General features: G+C 40.0%; 1 protein-coding gene across 21 annotated transcripts in view; it reads left to right on the top strand.

The window, feature by feature from the left end:
• The window catches only part of gramd1bb (GRAM domain containing 1Bb), a 101,950-nt gene that overhangs the window by 71,120 nt on the left and 13,566 nt on the right, over positions 1 to 17,264 (top strand). For 15 of the 21 annotated variants that reach the window (XM_067506542.1, XM_067506536.1, XM_067506553.1 and 12 more), the window contains 5 exons: positions 9,729 to 9,939; positions 11,459 to 11,479; positions 12,929 to 12,952; positions 15,391 to 15,411; positions 16,104 to 16,127. In XM_067506542.1, the coding sequence (XP_067362643.1) occupies positions 9,826 to 9,939; positions 11,459 to 11,479; positions 12,929 to 12,952; positions 15,391 to 15,411; positions 16,104 to 16,127 (204 nt within the window). In that variant the 5' untranslated portion in view covers positions 9,729 to 9,825. Of the gene's footprint in view, positions 1 to 2,566; positions 3,227 to 9,728; positions 9,940 to 11,458; positions 11,480 to 12,928; positions 12,953 to 15,390; positions 15,412 to 16,103; positions 16,128 to 17,264 lie in introns of those variants that run through there. The other 6 variants (XM_067506550.1, XM_067506537.1, XM_067506538.1 and 3 more) reach the window with 6 other exon arrangements.

Genomic DNA, 17,264 nt, shown 5'->3' with positions numbered 1-17,264 from the left:
CAAAATGCTTAAAATTTTAAAAATGTCAAGGATTTTGTTAAAGTTGCTTTGGTTTTAAAAAATATATATACGTTTAAAGTATGTCTAACCTAACACCTCTGTACTTCACCTTATTTTCTCCCCTCACACTAAGACAACATACACAGTACACACGCTCCTTCTGTTCAACCATCACCTTCTCTCTGCCCACCTCATGTGTCAAACAGCCTGCTTCTTTCCGCCTGTATATCTCCTGCAGATGGCGGTGGCTCGTGTCCCGTCCCACTGGGACAAAGTGACCCACAGGGGCTTAATCCAGTCGCCAGTTTCCTGTCCCTTCCTCCCCCACTCTTATATCTCCACCGTGAGCTTAAATTACTTCATTGGCCTGAATCATGCTCTTGAATTTAAATTAGCATTTAAATTATCTGCATTTAAATTCCCTGCTTTCAGAGCAGGTTCTTGTACCCAGAGGTACAGTTGGTCATAGCTTCGGTGAGGACCCAAAATTTGTCACAGGCCTGTGTTATGTGGCCACACAGCGAGGATAATTAAGCATTATAATTAAGCCTGGGACACAATGTTAAAGGTACACTCTTGGGGCTGGATTTAAAAGTTTTAGGAAAGGTAATGACATACAGCACAGTGGTTTGACTCTGTTCTGATGATTCAAACTATCTTTGACGGTGAGTAAAATGGAGATATCAGCTATCAGGGACCCACCGATAGCTCCTGTCACTCAGAACATGTACACAGCAAAGTGCACTCAAACTCCAGGGCTTTGTAGATAACTAATCATGCGTGCTAATGCTTTATGCGGCAGCATTACTTCTCCTGACACAAAAACACACCCCCTCCTCCACCTCTCGCTCTCTTTCTCCCTCTAGTTGGGAATACTTCAAGTGGCAATGCACATGAATGGCTTGACAGGCTGCCATGGTAACTGCGCAGCCGAGACACACTCGGGCCGACAGACATTTCCGACCCAGCCAGGCGTCACCACATTGGTGCTGCCATGGCAACTTGGTAAACAGCATGATTTCCTCTCAGCAAGATGGAGACATTTGTTGGTATCTTCAACATTTGGTTTTAATGTCGGATTTAAAGGGAAAAATTTTGAAACTTTCAAGTCTGTGAAATCTGTCAGTCATCAGTGGATGGATGAATGGGATGAATGAATCAGCATAGCTGAACATTATATACCATGCCTGCCAGTGTGTGGTCAGCAAAAATGGCAACAGAGGTCCCTTAAGTAGGTCAGTTGGTGGTGTGAGGCTGGGTAGGCTTATCTGGGCATAGTGGTCCGGCTCAGTGGACCAACTCCTTTTGTTCCATAGCACGGCTCCGCTCAGCGCTCCCACAGATGCAGCCAGCATTGCTGCAGCCCAGGGGTCAAGTCTTTCCAGCAGCACAGCTCAGGGCCCCATTTGCTTCTTCACATGGTTACAGAGGTGATTACCGTGGTGAATGGTAATCCCTATGTATCTTTGAATGGGTTACATTAAAATCACCTTTCCTGGCATGTTAATAACCCCAGTCAGTGTTAGCTTACGGTTTATACAGTGCCACTCAGAAAGAAATATGTAATGAAGATTCTGTGCATTTTAGACAAAAAACAAAATAGCCTTCATTATTGTGTGGTTATGACAAGTAACTTGTACTATAGCTGCCACCAGTTCAGAAAATGTGTGTGTTAGTTGCACATAGAAACGTTCATCACATTTTTCAAACAGGCTGTAAACACCTCTGTGTGTATTTAAAGCCGGAATAAAATGAAATCGTACAACTTCACTATAGACTTTTCTTTTCTCCTTCCGGCTTATCCCGTGAGTTCAGGGTCGCCACAGCTGATCATTGTCCACATGTTGATTAGGCACAGTTTTTACACCGGATGCCCTTCCTGACGCAACCCTCCCCAGTTTCTACTGGGCTTGGACCGGCACTGCACAACTTGGGAGGGGAATGGGCTATAGACTTTAGATAACTACATCAACTATGCTAGTGAAATTATTTATGTTACTTAACAATAACAAAATACATTATATACTCTTGTATAAAATTTTATGAAACAACCAATCCACTCAGCCATCAATCATTTATAATTGGCACCTGTCCATTGTGTACTGTAATGTAACTAAGTATCTCCTGTGAATTTAAATTCTGCTGTTGCTTTGAAAGGTCAGTCACATGAGATTTCTATAATTTTTTCTGGGGCATTCCTTGCTAATTTGTTTGATATTTGCAGCACTCTAATTTCTGACAGTCTGAACTCAAATGTAGTTTTTCTTCTTGCACTTATATTTCAATTCAAGACATTTTGTGAGCCTACACCATTTGCTCTTTATATTTAATGTTCTGATTTTGGCGACTGTATATCTCTAATTTTCCAATGAAAGGAGGTTCATTCATTTGTTTTTTCAGTGTGTATCTGCTTGAAACCATTAGTGTGTTTAGCACAAAGACTGAACTCGCTTATATTGTAATCTAGAAGGAGCTTTAAATGTAAAGTGACCTGAATGCTGGTGATGTCAGCCCCTCCATTCATGAATCACATGAATAATTGAGGAATCAGCAGGCTCAGTGCACCAGCACCAAGTAGAGGTGGAATGCAAAGTGAAAGCCATCTCTTTCCTCGTTTGCTCTGTCTGTCTCTCACCCTCGCCTTCTCTCTGTCAATCTCTCTCCCTCTCCTCACTTGCACGTTCTCCCTCCGTCTCTTTCCACCTATTGTCAGTCTGCGGCCGTGAAATTCTGTGAAAGAGGAGCTGAAATCACAGGAGAAGAGACTTGCTCGGATACTGGCTGATGCAGTAATCAGTCTGGCGAGCCATCGGCTGGGAGAGCAGATGAAGAAAAGGGGGGAATGGAAAAGTGCAGGTTGCTAAGAGAGAACAGGAGCTTATCAGCCTCAGTTAGACAAAGCAGAAGAGAGTGAATGATAGAAAGAAAGCCGAGCCTGGTCTCCAGCTTCAGTGGTTTCTCTACGTCTGTTGGGGAAAAAACACTCTTTTTATCTCCCTCTGCTGCGTCTGTTTCCTCCCCCTTTCCACCCATCCACCTGGAATGCTCCGGAACTTATCCACCCTCCTCCCCTTTATCCCTCATCCCTCTCTCGTCTCTCGTCTCTCCTCTTCCCCCCTCCTCCTGTCCTTCCTCCTATGCCTCATCCATGGCTCCCGCTGCATGAATGAAACCGTTTGAAAGAGGCTGATTGCTGCAGAGTGGCTCTCTACATGGCTACAACCAGGTCAGTGCTGTGAACAAATGCCTGTCTATATTCAAACAGAATTACACTGAGCCTTCATAATGATCATATTCTCTGCTTGGCAAGATCAATATGTACTATTTAGAAGGAGTCCAAGAAGGAGGGGGGAAGCTGTATTTCAGACCACCAGTGCCTCTTTGGCAGGTGGTGTTAAGGGCATTGTAAGCTGGTTATTAGGGGATCAGAGCTGGCTGAAGACGATCAGTGGCCCTAAGCCTGCTAAAGAAAATCTCCCTGCCTGTCTCTTCCCTCTTTTCTCTCCCGGTCCTCCCATTTGTCTGCTGCACTACCTTTCTTCTTTTAAACTGAGAGAGAAAGGAAAGTGTAGTGCGCCTTCAGCGAGATGATCCGCTAGATGAACATCTCATTACTGGGACCTGCCTACGAGGAAATGGTGGTGTTTGAGTGTGTCACGGTGGCCAACAATGGCTGTCGCTGCCTTGAGGGCTGCTACGGAGAGGTTTTGAGGGACTGTGTCTTTCAGCAGGGGTATGGCAGGTTCTGTGATGCATCTACAAGGGTGTGTGTGTGGGTCTATGTGTGTCAGTGCCAATGTGCATGTGCAGAAAGAGTAGATAGGTGATGTAGCTTTGGTTATATGATGTACAGTTCATGGGTGCACTTAAACGTGGAGGTGGTTGAGATTGTAGTATTTTGTAGGTGTTGCTAAGTTTATCATTTCAGTAAAGAGAGGGATGTATTTATGCATTTCGGGGGCGTATGTGCTTGATGTCACTGCGCATGTTCATGTTTATGTCTGCTTCTGTGTACTGTATGCGCATTCCTGTGTGTGCATGCGCAGTGGATGTTGATGAGTGTGGTGCTCCTCATGGCCCTTTCAAAGCAAGCGAAGCTGAAGGGCCACTGCCAGATGGGTATTTTCCAGGATCAGCAAAACTGTGAAAACAAGTGGGGCCCTCAGAAAGGCCCGGAACTCTGTTGTATTGTCAAGCTGAGCGTTTGGACAGCTTGAGCCGGTTGGATTTAGAGCTTTAGAGCTTATTTAAAGAAAAGACTGTAACAAAGTGGCGCATGCAGCATGCTTGTTTCTGGTGTATTTTTTCCCCCTTTCCTCTAAATGTAAGAACTTGACCCATTTTTTATGACTCTGACGAGTGGATATCCTCACTGAGCAGCACCTTGAAGTGTCTGTCTGTCTGTGCCTAGACCTGTATCGCAGATGAGTTGTGTGATCAAGCCCGTGGAACCAGTACCTCTTGCACAGTATACAAATGAAGCTTTGATTTACTGTCTGGAACATTTACACTGTGACCCAGGATGTTTTTATTTTAAATTACAGCTTTTTGTTAAAAAAACTCTTTAGTCATATTGTTTTCTATCAGTTTAGGCTGTAGTCATCTGTATGTCATCTTCTTATACTGCACTCCAGTATGACTCCATTAACTTCAATCTATCAATCCTGACAGTTTCAACTTAAAAACTGAGAAATTACAACCCTTCAAAACTAGAATTCATGGCAGAGGTACAGGTATACCTAATAAAGTGGCTAGTGAGGGTTTCTTCATTATGTTAATAAAAGCATAATCATGTTGCAGTTCCCACGAAAAATGTAAATGCATTTGCTGTTTAGTTGTATAGACACACAATTTCTAGGAGACGGGTTTGGTGTTGTATGTTTCTGCTATGAGCTAAATGTTCTCATATGTTCAGAAAGACTCTAGCCAGCATATTAGCTCTTCAGATAGATACGAGGGTTTCCCAAGTTCAGCAATATGAGTAAGTCTGTTCTTAAATGTATTATTATATGACACGTATAATCACATTACATAACATTAATATTTAATAAATCGCTAGTGATTAGTCAAAACTAATTGAAACACATTTACCATGGTTTAATCAGTTTACTTTTTAAACTAATTTAAGTTGCCACTGTAGACCACAAACAATCATAACTAGTACATTTTGCTATATCACCTTTTGTTTAGCAGTGTACAGTATTTATGTATCTGTTTGAGTAATTTTTTATTGCAGCCATTTGTATGGAAAAACGCATTTAATGTGGAGTCAGCTTACCAAAATATGGCATGTACATATTTATCATATGTATCACACAGACAAAAAAATGAAGATCTTGGTGGATAAAAGTATAATACATTTCAAATTCATATTGCCTCCCTTCTGAATTTCTCACTCAGATAACATCTCAAACAGCAGAGCTGGTTGAGTATATTTAGTCAGACTCTGGATATTTAAACCACGTCTCTGTTCACTGTTGCTATAGTGAACATTTCAAGCTTAGCTTTGTTTGAGCTTTGCAGTTGTGTGGGCTGTGCTCTGAGTGATATGGCTCTTTAATTGTAAAATTGTTTGTCAACTCTGTATAATCAAAGGTAAATGAAGGCCACAATCTTCAGATCACTACAGTAAAAATTATACTCCATGCTCCATAACTCAGTCGCTCATGTAACTGGTGCTAAAATCAAAATGATCATCATGGACACAAGTTCTATTTAATTGCCCTAATGGAATCAAACAGGTGCAGTACTTGTAGCAACAGCTGTGTCTATTATACAACAGCTAAAGAACTCATTGTGCTTTATTTATTTAACTCCACCCGCATTACTGTCCAGAGATAATGCACTGGCAGGTACTGTTGCATTATGTCAAACTCTCAGTGTTTTGTTACTAACAAAGCACCTGCGGCAGATTCTTTTGTCTGCTTCTCTGCAGGGGTAGCATCAGCTGCATGTTCTCTCTATACACACCATCATGCAGGTTTAAAGAGCAAGCTGATGTGTGAATGACTGATTGGGATTAGTCATTCATATGCTGATGATGGATCCGGGCTGCCATTGTTTACTGCCATGCATCTGAAAAGGCAAGGTGATCCCTGTGAGTCTTTGCTCTTCTATAAACAAGTGGAGGTTCCTTTACCAGAGAGATCCTGTCAGGGAAATTCTGAGTGATGATCTCTTCTATTTTTTTTAATTGATGCTTTTTCTTCCCCACAGGTCTTAATGGCCATCAAATTCCAATTTGCTCTCTGTGGCTTTAGTTCAGGGTGTAAATATACAATAATGCTTTTAAACTTCCCTCTGACTTCCCTATTTTAAAACATTTCTCCAATTTTAGCTGAAATACTCTGGATTACCACCTGGAGGAGTTTTTCATCATTAGGAGTTCAGATGATGCCGGCTGGTCAACCCAGACCATAGTGTGAGCAACAAGATGACATAATGTGAAGGTTCCCCCAAGTGATGTCATCTGTAGGCATTGTTCAGCTAAAAGTAGACAGATATTTTAAATATTGGAGTATATAAGAAGCAAGTTCAGTGAAAGCATACTTTAATAATATATTGCTATAAGCAACCTAAATGAAGTTTACTTACCACAATATAGACCATAGAGGCCAAGCTTCTGGGTTTCCTATTCAAATACATAACAGTACATTCAAGATTTCCCAAGAAAGGCTGTACAAGGTTTGATTTTTGCAGCGTCTGTGTGTTGGGTCATTGTTGACTTGTCTTTTATGCTGGCACTAGAAGAAGTGACACTGCCATGTCCATTCAAGCTAAATAGCTTAGATTTTTATTTCAAAAATAATTTGGGGAACTTTTTTGTTTGTATTTGACAGCAGACAGTGCAGACAAACATGAAAACTAGGGTAGAGTAAAAGGGGTATGACATGCCCCAGCCAGGATGGATCAGGTCAAATGCTATATTCACTTGACTCAGAAGACACTGAAAGGGTGAAAGGAAGTGATGTTTTGATAAGCTTATGAACCAGCAATGTTTGGCCCTGAATATGCTTGTTGCAAAGGATTGTGTGCAAGCTTCCCTGCACTGTGTGTTGTGTTATTACTCGTGCAGATCCCCTGCTTTTATTCAAGTGCCTCTTTGACACTGTAGTTGGCGCAGTTGACGAGTGTACAGCAGCACACAGGAGTCTGCTGTAGAAGAAGAAATCAAATGTTGTGGTTCCTTGTCAAACCTTTACAGTTTTTTCATTGCTAAAAAGCCAATTGGACTTTTCCCACTGGTGTTTAGATTATTGAAGAAAATAGGATCCATGACAAAGAGAAATTTATGCTACTTACACATTTTGCTCAGCAAGATAAGAAGGCTGTAGTCATCTGTATGTCATCTTCTTATACTGCACTCCAGTATGACTCCATTAACTTCAATCTATCAATCCTGACAGTTTCAACTTAAAAACTGAGAAATTACAACCCTTCAAAACTAGAATTCATGGCAGAGGTACAGGTATACCTAATAAAGTGGCTAGTGAGGGTTTCTTCATTATGTTAATAAAAGCATAATCATGTTGCAGTTCCCACGAAAAATGTAAATGCATTTGCTGTTTAGTTGTATAGACACACAATTTCTAGGAGACGGGTTTGGTGTTGTATGTTTCTGCTATGAGCTAAATGTTCTCATATGTTCAGAAAGACTCTAGCCAGCATATTAGCTCTTCAGATAGATACGAGGGTTTCCCAAGTTCAGCAATATGAGTAAGTCTGTTCTTAAATGTATTATTATATGACACGTATAATCACATTACATAACATTAATATTTAATAAATCGCTAGTGATTAGTCAAAACTAATTGAAACACATTTACCATGGTTTAATCCCCATTATACTCTCTTTACTCTCTATACTCTGGTTGTAAGTCTAGTGGTTGATAGTGGTAATTGCCAAAAACCTGTGGAAAAATGCACATCACAAGCTTTAAGCCTAATTACCACATCATATGTAGACCATCAAGAAAGTGTTCCCTTGGTCACAACAAGGATGTGATCCCTAACTGGCTTCTACGACTGGATTACAGCCACTTGTGCTCAGTGGTGCCAGAAGCATCACTGAAGTGGCCCTAAATGCTGCGTCTGCAATTGTAAACTTTAGAAAGGAGCTAAAACAACTTTGCACCTTTATGCTGAATTATAAGACACATTCATTCATTCATTCTGGTGAGCGATGTTATGTGTCTGTTACATCTGTTAAAAATGCCCTTCTGAGTACACAAGACTGTATTTTTTATGATGAAACAGTTAAAAAAAAAAGATAAAGAAAAGGCACGGGTACTGTCTGACAGAATAAATTATATCAATTTGATGAATAATGTGGATGTCTTTTAGGATGTCATCCACTGACAAAAACAAGTTCATAGAGTGAAACTCGTCTGCTTCTTTTGTCTGCCAACTTGCATGCTTACAGTTATGTGTGTAATCCAGTGAGTTTCCTGTCTTAGACAGAGATAATCATGCCTAGTGAATGTCAACACACTGGCTTAATACTTTGATGTATGACATACACCACCCATAAAATAGAAAAAAGTTGTGACTAAGAACAAACCTAAGGAATACAGTGTCCCTAAGCTGTGGCAGTAGTGGACGTGTACTTAAAGTTGTGTTTTCCATCCCATGGCTTTTAAATAGAGGTTTCTCTTAAATTTAGTCCCTATAATGTCAGTAGGAACTAATCAGTGCAGAGCACATCATGTATAGTCGAGTCAAAATGGTCATCCACTGAACAGCAGACCATCTGGTAACATGCCAGATGTGTATTATCTCTCTCCCTGCATTGCACAGATGTGAAGGCCCTGTAACAGTTTTGCCTTTTGAAATCAACCAGCAGAGTCAGTCAGTTGACAGAAACTGTCAGCGCTGTTCTCTGTGATTCAGTGCTCTAAGCTGCATTGAAGTATCTAATGTAACAGTAGATCAGCAATTCATGGCCACTAACAGCGGCCATTGGCTGGCAGTGATGTAATGGCTTGTGTAACATCAAGTCAAGTAACCAGGCCTGGCAGGCGCACTGTCACACAGATCACTTACAGAGCCTTTTGTTAGCTTCTGTCACTGTAAGGAGAAGGCTTCTTGCTAGGTGGACAGGACTATGTGTCTAAAGACAACTCAACTTACTGTAACCATACTTTAATAACCAGAATCTCGCTTTCTACCAGACATTAAATCTCCACAGTGTTTTCCATGGCAGTTATGGAAACTATTTAAGTATTTCAACGAAAAATTATCTTTAATTAAGGGATCATATTTTGCCGTTTGAAAAAAAACAGTCGACACAGACTCAGTACACCAGGAACACACATATTATTTTCCTTGCTTTTAAAGTGCAGCACTGGTGAGAAAATCCTCCGGTCATACGTGACTTCTTACTACAGAACTGCTGATGTTGTTGTTGTTGTTGGTGGTGGTGGTGGTGGTGGTGGTGGTGATGTCCCATATTAGCTTAGTTTTATAAGCCAGGTTAGCACATGCTGCTTCAAGCCCCTTAAGCCTCCAGTGATGTAAGTCTGAGGAAATGTTGTGTGTGCTGGGCTGCTTTCCACACTGATCTGTGACTAATGAAACAACTATGCATAGTGTTAACACTGATATATTCAGGGAGGTTTCGGTGCAATTTCTCATTACCCACTTGATTTAAGATTAAATAACATTATAAATTATTAATAGCATTATAATTGATGTCTTTCTCATCCCTATTTCACTCTCTGTTATTTTAGCACTGCCAGTAACTCCAACAAGAGCACACCTGCCTGCTCACCAGTCCTGCGTAAACGCTCGCGCTCTCCCACACCACAGAGCCAGGAGGGTGAGAACATGGTGGAGAAAGGCTCTGACCACTCCTCTGACAAGTCCCCTTCCACCCCTGAGCAGTTTGTCCAGAGAACATATTCTCTGCAGTCAGCACGAAGTGGCGGAAAGAATTCAAAGGTGAGTGACCGAATGATGCTCCTCCATTACCCATTTGACACATTTAATGTTACCTGCCTTATAAAAGTGAAAGCGATCCTCTGAGTTTGATGTGCCGTGTAGTTAAAGTACTTTGGAGTTTAAACCATATTTAGTAGCTAGCTTTCAACATTTTGAACAGCAAAATCCTTTAAAGAAATGCCAGGGATGCTCAACAGTGTGTCTATTCTACTGGGGGAAAAAGTGTGTGAGAGAGTTGATTCCCAGTAGAGAACAACAGTACAACACTTTGTGGTGCACAAAGTTCCTCTAACATTTTTTACAGAATGGCTCATGTGAAAAGCTTCACTGTGAGACACAAGGTGCCTGTTTCACAGACTGGTCAGAGGTTAGACTAGTCAGGAAAAGGCTTCTTTAAAACTTTTTATTACCTCTTAGCAAACGCATGAGCAGCACACTTTACAACTCATTATACACAGTACATCTGCTTGAATAAAAAATATAGTTTAAAGAACCAGAATGAGCACAACATGTTATCCCTTTGTTGGGTAAACTAGAATCAACCCAGGCAGACTCTAGTTAAATCCAGCTGTCTGTATTCCTGTCATCCCTGGCATCATATCAAGTGATATCATAGTCATAATGAGTCTATGATAAATAAGACGATATATAAACAGTAGTCAAGTAGTAAACGCCTGTTTTACAACTTCACAGAGCTAAGTAGTGTAAAGTTGAATAAGTTGATGGCAGGTTTGTTTGATCTAACTTACTTTTTCTTAAGCTGTGAAATGAAATAAAGAATATATAGTTACAAAAAAGTACTAGGACTTTCTGGATGTAGGTCAACACAATGATGTTGGCCAAGAATGAACTAAAATCGAAGCGTGGTTTAAGCATTAAATAACATTGAGTAAATAATAAGCAGCCTGTCAGTCAATAAGGCAACTTCCAGCATTGTATGAGGAGGGTTGATTACAGAAAGCAAAAACTCTCCCACAGTACATATTTAAACGTGTATTTAAGTATAGGCAGATTTAAGACAATAATTGTGAATCTTCAAGTTCTTCTTATGTTGTGAGGGGTTTCTCTTCACTAAGTATAGTCAGCACTGGCTGATGTTAATTATATTTTGAAAGTCTAAGCGAGAGCAGAATAAAGTCATGGTCCTATTGATAGATAAGGGCAGGAAGAGCAGCCTTACACTTATAGAGATTCAAACGGCCTGAAGTGGGGATGTACTGTACTCTCAACAGTTATTGGGTTTCGTAAAATGTCACTTCCCCGATCTTTTACCTTCTCATTCTGTCTTCATCTGTCTCTGCTGTTTGAAATCACAGGGTTTTTTTTTTCTTTTTCTTTTTTTAAAATGATTTGTGTGTCTTCACAACAAAGCGTGCACACATTCTCTCTTTGCTGCAGCTACTACATGTCAAGTGATAATGTTTGCCATCTGATAATGACAGCTGTTTCTTCTTGTGGTTAATTTCCTTTTATTTTCATTTTCTGATTTTTCTTTGTTCTTCTCCTGATTGCATGCTAGTCTCACAAGCGACTTTCCAAAGTAAGCATTGCTCTTTGATTCTGTTCTTCAAATATTACTGAGCCCACCTTCCCCAAGTGCTCCACCTCTTGTCTTGTGAGCCACCCAGTGGAAATGTCCATACCCAATTGCTTCACCCTGAGCCCAACACAACTGTTATAAATGCCATCTGCACTCGTAATCATAGCAGATGGACATTTCTTGAAGCTGACAACTCTACGCAACCTCAATAACTTCCTTTCCTTTTCCTCCCCGTCCTTTCCTTTCTGGTGAAATGCAATAATCTCGCTGTTTCTCGCAGTCGCTGATTAAATCTTTTCTCATTAAGGGTGGTATAAATACTGTATATGAACATGACATTAGGATAGGCATCACAATTGCTGGTCAAATGTAGAAAAATGTATGAAAAGAAAAAAACATGTAGACATACATACAATATGATGTCAAATATAGAAAATTCCCAATTAAACAAAATCTGAAAAGAAATAAACTCTTTTCTCTCATCATCTTCTTTTTTCCCACTTTGGCCTTTGTTCCATCCCACTCTTTACAAACTTGCCACTTTTGCAGTGTGGTAATGAGAGCTTTTTCTCTGTTATGCTCTGTAACTGCTTGACTGCTGAGGGATAAACAGGTATAAATCCTGCCAGCATCCCAGTCCATAGCTCCAGGACTGCATTATTATATGAGCAGTCTTTCTGTTGCCACATCAGAGAATCCCTCCTGCTTTTTTTTTTCCTTGTACCACAAGCCAAAAAGCCCCTCCCCCTCCAGTAAATGTGCTGCAGACTGGTGTCACGTTTTAGTGCATCGGCCTTACTGTCGCTTCATCCATGCAATTTGGTACTTGTCAGATTTTATCTCACTTTTTGGCCATAACATTTATTGCGAACATAGGATCTGAGTTGTGACTAACTTTTATAGAAACAGACAGAAACAGGACAGAGAGTGAAACAAAATGAGACAGCAAAAAGGAGATCAATGTGAAGACCAGTTTCATAATGATCTATTTGCAGCAATACATGCACACATCTCTACTAAGGACATACAGACACACAAAAATATACATATATATATACATCCCAATTGATTACATTTGTTTTTATTGCTGTGCCAAATTCAATGCACCCACCCCAAATGCTATTGCAATCCCCCCCATGTGACCTCAATGGCAACAGTCACATGACCTCAGATATGCAGTGAGGCTGTCTCTTCAGATGTGATTGCATTGAGTAAAACAAGGGGCATGTGGGCTAAATGACGACAGCAGTGCAGATGATACAACAATAATCAATCAGGCTTCTCGTGTAACGTACGAGCTAGATGGAACTTTAAAAGCATGTAACATTTTCAATGTCAGGTCTCAAACCTGTGAGCCAAAGCTTCTTCTTTATCATTTTCTATTTATTTCTGTTTTCATGTTCTCACTGCTTTGGATAACATTTTGTTTTCTCTTTAATCTTCTTTCAGTATGACAGACTAAACCTGATTAAAGTAAGCATTTCTTCTTGTTTCATTTGACCCATTGACAATCCTTGCTGGCCCCCATCAAATCTCCCAGTCCTCCACTTCCTCTGTATCTGTCCGACTGTAGGATCCTTTTTGATAGTTACAGACCCTCCTGTACTTTCCAGTGCTTTTCATCACCAGCTATTTGTAAACTGTGTAAAATTGTTGATTTTCAAGTGTCCTTATACTAAAGATTTGACATTTTTCAGAACCTATTGTAATCTAAAATGTACAGAAGATTTATTTTTATAGTTTTTATTACGTTGTTAAATTCAGTAATGACAAAGAAAATTGTTGGTTAAAACGTGACTGTCTTTTATTATTGTGAGCCTGTATATGTGTCACAATCACAAGCAAACAGCCTTTGCTTCACATCATGTCACAACTAAAACGAATAATATAGTTTATAGTTACAGTTGTGCAATTACACACCTTACCACAAGACATAAATCACTGGTCAGTCTTAAAAACAGGACAGCTAGATGAGTTTGCCAAAAATTACTTGTTCTCAAACAACATCCGGTAGAAAGATGAGTCAACAATTAACTTGCAACAGTATGACAGGAAAAGAAGAGTTAGGAAATGAGTTGCTCGAGATCAAGAAACCAACCTATGAAGCAGGGTAGAGGTCCTGTTATGGCGTGTCCATGCATGACTGCCAAAGGAACATGTTTCCTCATATTTATCCATAATGTAGCTACTGGCAAATTCAGCAAGATGAACTTAGAAGAATCAGATCTTACGTATTTAGGACTATATTGTCTGCTCAGTTTTAAGGCAGTCCACATGGTCGGTGGTTTAATCCCCAGTCCCCTATATGTCGAAGTGTCTCTGGGCAAGACACTGAACTCCCAAGAACCCGGCACTGCACAGCTGGGAATGGGAATCCATTCCCAGCTGTGCAGTGCCGGTCCAAGCCCGGTAGAAATTGGGCAGGGTTGCGTCAAGAAGAGCATCCGTTGTAAAAAATGTGCCAAATCAACATGCGGACAATTATCCGCTGTGGCGACCCTGAACTCACGGGATAAGCCGAAAGGACCAAAAAAAAATTATCTGCTCAGTTTTACCCAGATGCTTTAAAAGCCATAGAGCAAAACTCACTGAGCCAAAATGATCAGAAATTATATCATATATGAACCTGAAAAAGACGAAAAGCAGGGTAAAGCACAGAAGAGTCTCAGGCTAAACTGGGAAAACTAATTACTGAGTAGTCTCTCTCTCACATATAGTGTCACAGTAGTTTCTCTGTGTAATAAATCTCACACACTCTTTATCGCGCAGTCGCAGGATGGCACACACACTTTATCCAGACAGTGGTTTCAAAGTAATTCCTCTCTTGTGTCTCTGTCACCTTCAAATCAGATTAGCCCACATTAGCCTGGCTATTGTTACAGCCAGGCTCCAGGCCCTGCTACTGCAGCTCAGTGCTCGCTGACACCACAGTAGATAATCACCAATTCTTGAAAACAAAGACGACGATGGGCATCAAACGAAAAAGAAGTCAGGAAATTATGTAGCCATTCTTGTAGGTTTCACATGTGACATGGTACTTTTATTCATTGTTCTATAATGACACATTTTATATCAATTTTTTCCCAGCTATTCCCCCTCTTCTCTCCCAGATTACCCTCCTCCTTCTTTCAGCCTCTGAACGCCAACCCGCATGTTTCCACCCTATAGGACTGTTGCTGTTTGACTGTTAGAGCACTAAGTGTTTCTGTGGTTGGAAATGTTGCAGCATCACAGTCATGTTGAAAATAACACTGAGGCAGAATCAACTGCGTTATGAAGAGTGCACAAAATATTGACATATTTCATGAGTATCACTAAACGCTCCTTACAGTTGATTTATTATATAACTTGTCCTAGGAGTTTTCTTAAGTCAGGCAGTTGAAAAATGTCCATTATTCAAAATTTGTTAAAGTTTCTTAGTCTAATTTCACAGCGCTTGTATGTTGGAACAACTTTCAGAACATAAACAGCCAAATAAAGGATTTCATAAAGTGGGACATGGGCATTAAATGTTGAAAAGCACAGTGACACTATTGCAGCATGATTACTTGGAAAGATTCCTATATTCTATTTAAACTTTAAAGGACTTTGTGTCAGTCTCTATTTCTTACTGTCATTTGAGTACCAAAGTGAGTGAACTCCATTCACCTCAGTAGCTTGAGGTTAAAATCAAGCACAGTTGAAGCAAATAGACGGGCTTGAGTATTTAAATAGTGTTGATAACTTCCTGTGATTTCTGGCAGGAAGAAGCGTTAGGTACAGTTTGACCTTCACGCCTGCTGTTACTTGTTATGATCAGGTTGATCGTGTTTCACACCTCTATGCTAGCCCACATGCCTGCTGTGGTATATTCCCATTTCAAAGATTTAAATACATCCTCTGTCTCTCTCTCTCTCTTTTTCTGTCCACAGAAGAGCCAAAGCTGGTACAATGTAAGTCTCATTTTATATTACGAAAATATGTGAGTTTGCACTGTTTTTATGGATGTATGTGTGTGCTTCTGTGTGTTCTTGTCATGTGGGTGAATCCAATAATTCCTTATGAGGTGGAACGTTTTTCTCCTTGAACCTGTGGACTAAAGCACCAAATCATTGTTGTGGGTTACTGGTCCTCTGTGGATAGATTACCATGGGTGTAAAAGAGCAACAGGTAAACAACAATAAATGAAGGAAATGAAATGACTATAGTCATATAGTCAGAGATGATACTCATATGAGAAATTATATGATACCTAATCATTTTAATGCTGTTCCTTGGTTATGGTACACACATACTTCAAATACTCGCAAAAAGAGTGATGCAGTTTTACATTACACCACAAGATGGTGGACTAACACTATATCTGACCCCACCATAATTCTTTCACATAAGGTCATTTGATGTATGTGCTTGAGAATAATGAAATACTTATTATTATCAGACATCTTATACACTGAAAAGGTTTCTGTTGTTTTGACTGAACCCACAGAGTCAATAAGAACGAGTTTTGTACATGAGAGACCACTCAGCATCAAACTCTAGTTTATTCAAAAGTGTCATTAATGGATTATTTTCCCATTTTATAGTTTTTTATTTCTTTTCCTTTTTTATTCCCTGTGCGTACACCCTTTCCCTCTCTTCTCAGCATGAAAGACAACACATCCTGAGAGTAAGCATTGTATTCTTGTGCAACCCTGAATAATTTTCTTTGTCTCTTAGTTCTCAGACTGGTGGGATGATAATATCCCTCCTGCCTGCCTTTTTCTCATTTCATTAACATTGCTCATTCACTTCATACCACCTAATACCAACACCACGCTTTGAGGGAATTGTTTTTAAAATGTTGAAGTAGACAAACGGTATCTTACAATTTCACTCAAAACATTACATCTTCCAATCAACCCTGTCTCCTAAACAATACGTTCCTTTACAACTAAACTGCAAATACGATTACAATTTCCTAAAAAAAAAAAAACATAGTTTCAACCACAATATGTTTCCTGTGATCATAATGACAATATGTTGTCATGTAATGTAAACGGTGAGTGAACATTTCAATGAAAGATCATGCATGATCTTACTCTAACCCTAACTCAGCGGTTTTCTTGCCTGAGCCAGGGTCGGGCCCTGAGCAGGGGCCGGACTAAGCAACCGAGGTGTGCATTATCTGTGTGCATTAATTAGACATTTGTATATTATTATGTTTGCTACAAAAATGTAATCCCGTTTGCAGTTTAGTTGTATTGGAACATAAGTTTTAGAAGACAGGGTTGCTTCAGATACAAATCAATTCCTGGTTCAGATGTGTGTTCACTGCACCAGACTCTTCTGGGAATGTATTGTACAAGTCCCTCAGATGTGGTCACATGCCTTTCACCACACAAACATCTAATTCTAAAATGCAACAGGTGGTAACAAGTGTACTGAGTTTCTTACTTTACTAAACAAATCAACACACCATCACAGGGGTCACTTGACGAGCGCTAAATGCCTTTGAACAACAGCGGAATTGAGCTCGATGCTTAAGGTAGCAGCATGCGTCCCTCCACCTTGATTCTGTTTCTCATGTCCTAGTAAACAAGGACACTAGGAAACTAGACAACACTAAGATTGTTTCTTTAACTTCTTTAATTTACTTAGCTATAGTAAGCAAGTCACATCTCCTCTTCTGCCCTGTTTGGATAGCAGTGTAGAAATTTTAAGTTGTTGCTTATTTGAGCTCTGCTCAATCTGAGCTCTATTGAGTGCAAATATCATGTTTACAGATGTCAAACAGCCAGAAACCAGAACATTATGCATCAAGTGT

Source organism: Channa argus, chromosome 6, assembly GCF_033026475.1.
Source record: "Channa argus isolate prfri chromosome 6, Channa argus male v1.0, whole genome shotgun sequence".
NCBI classification, from domain to species: Eukaryota; Metazoa; Chordata; class Actinopteri; order Anabantiformes; family Channidae; genus Channa; species Channa argus.
The sequence above is the reverse complement of the archived record's forward strand: the minus strand, read 5'-3'. Positions and strand labels throughout refer to the sequence as shown.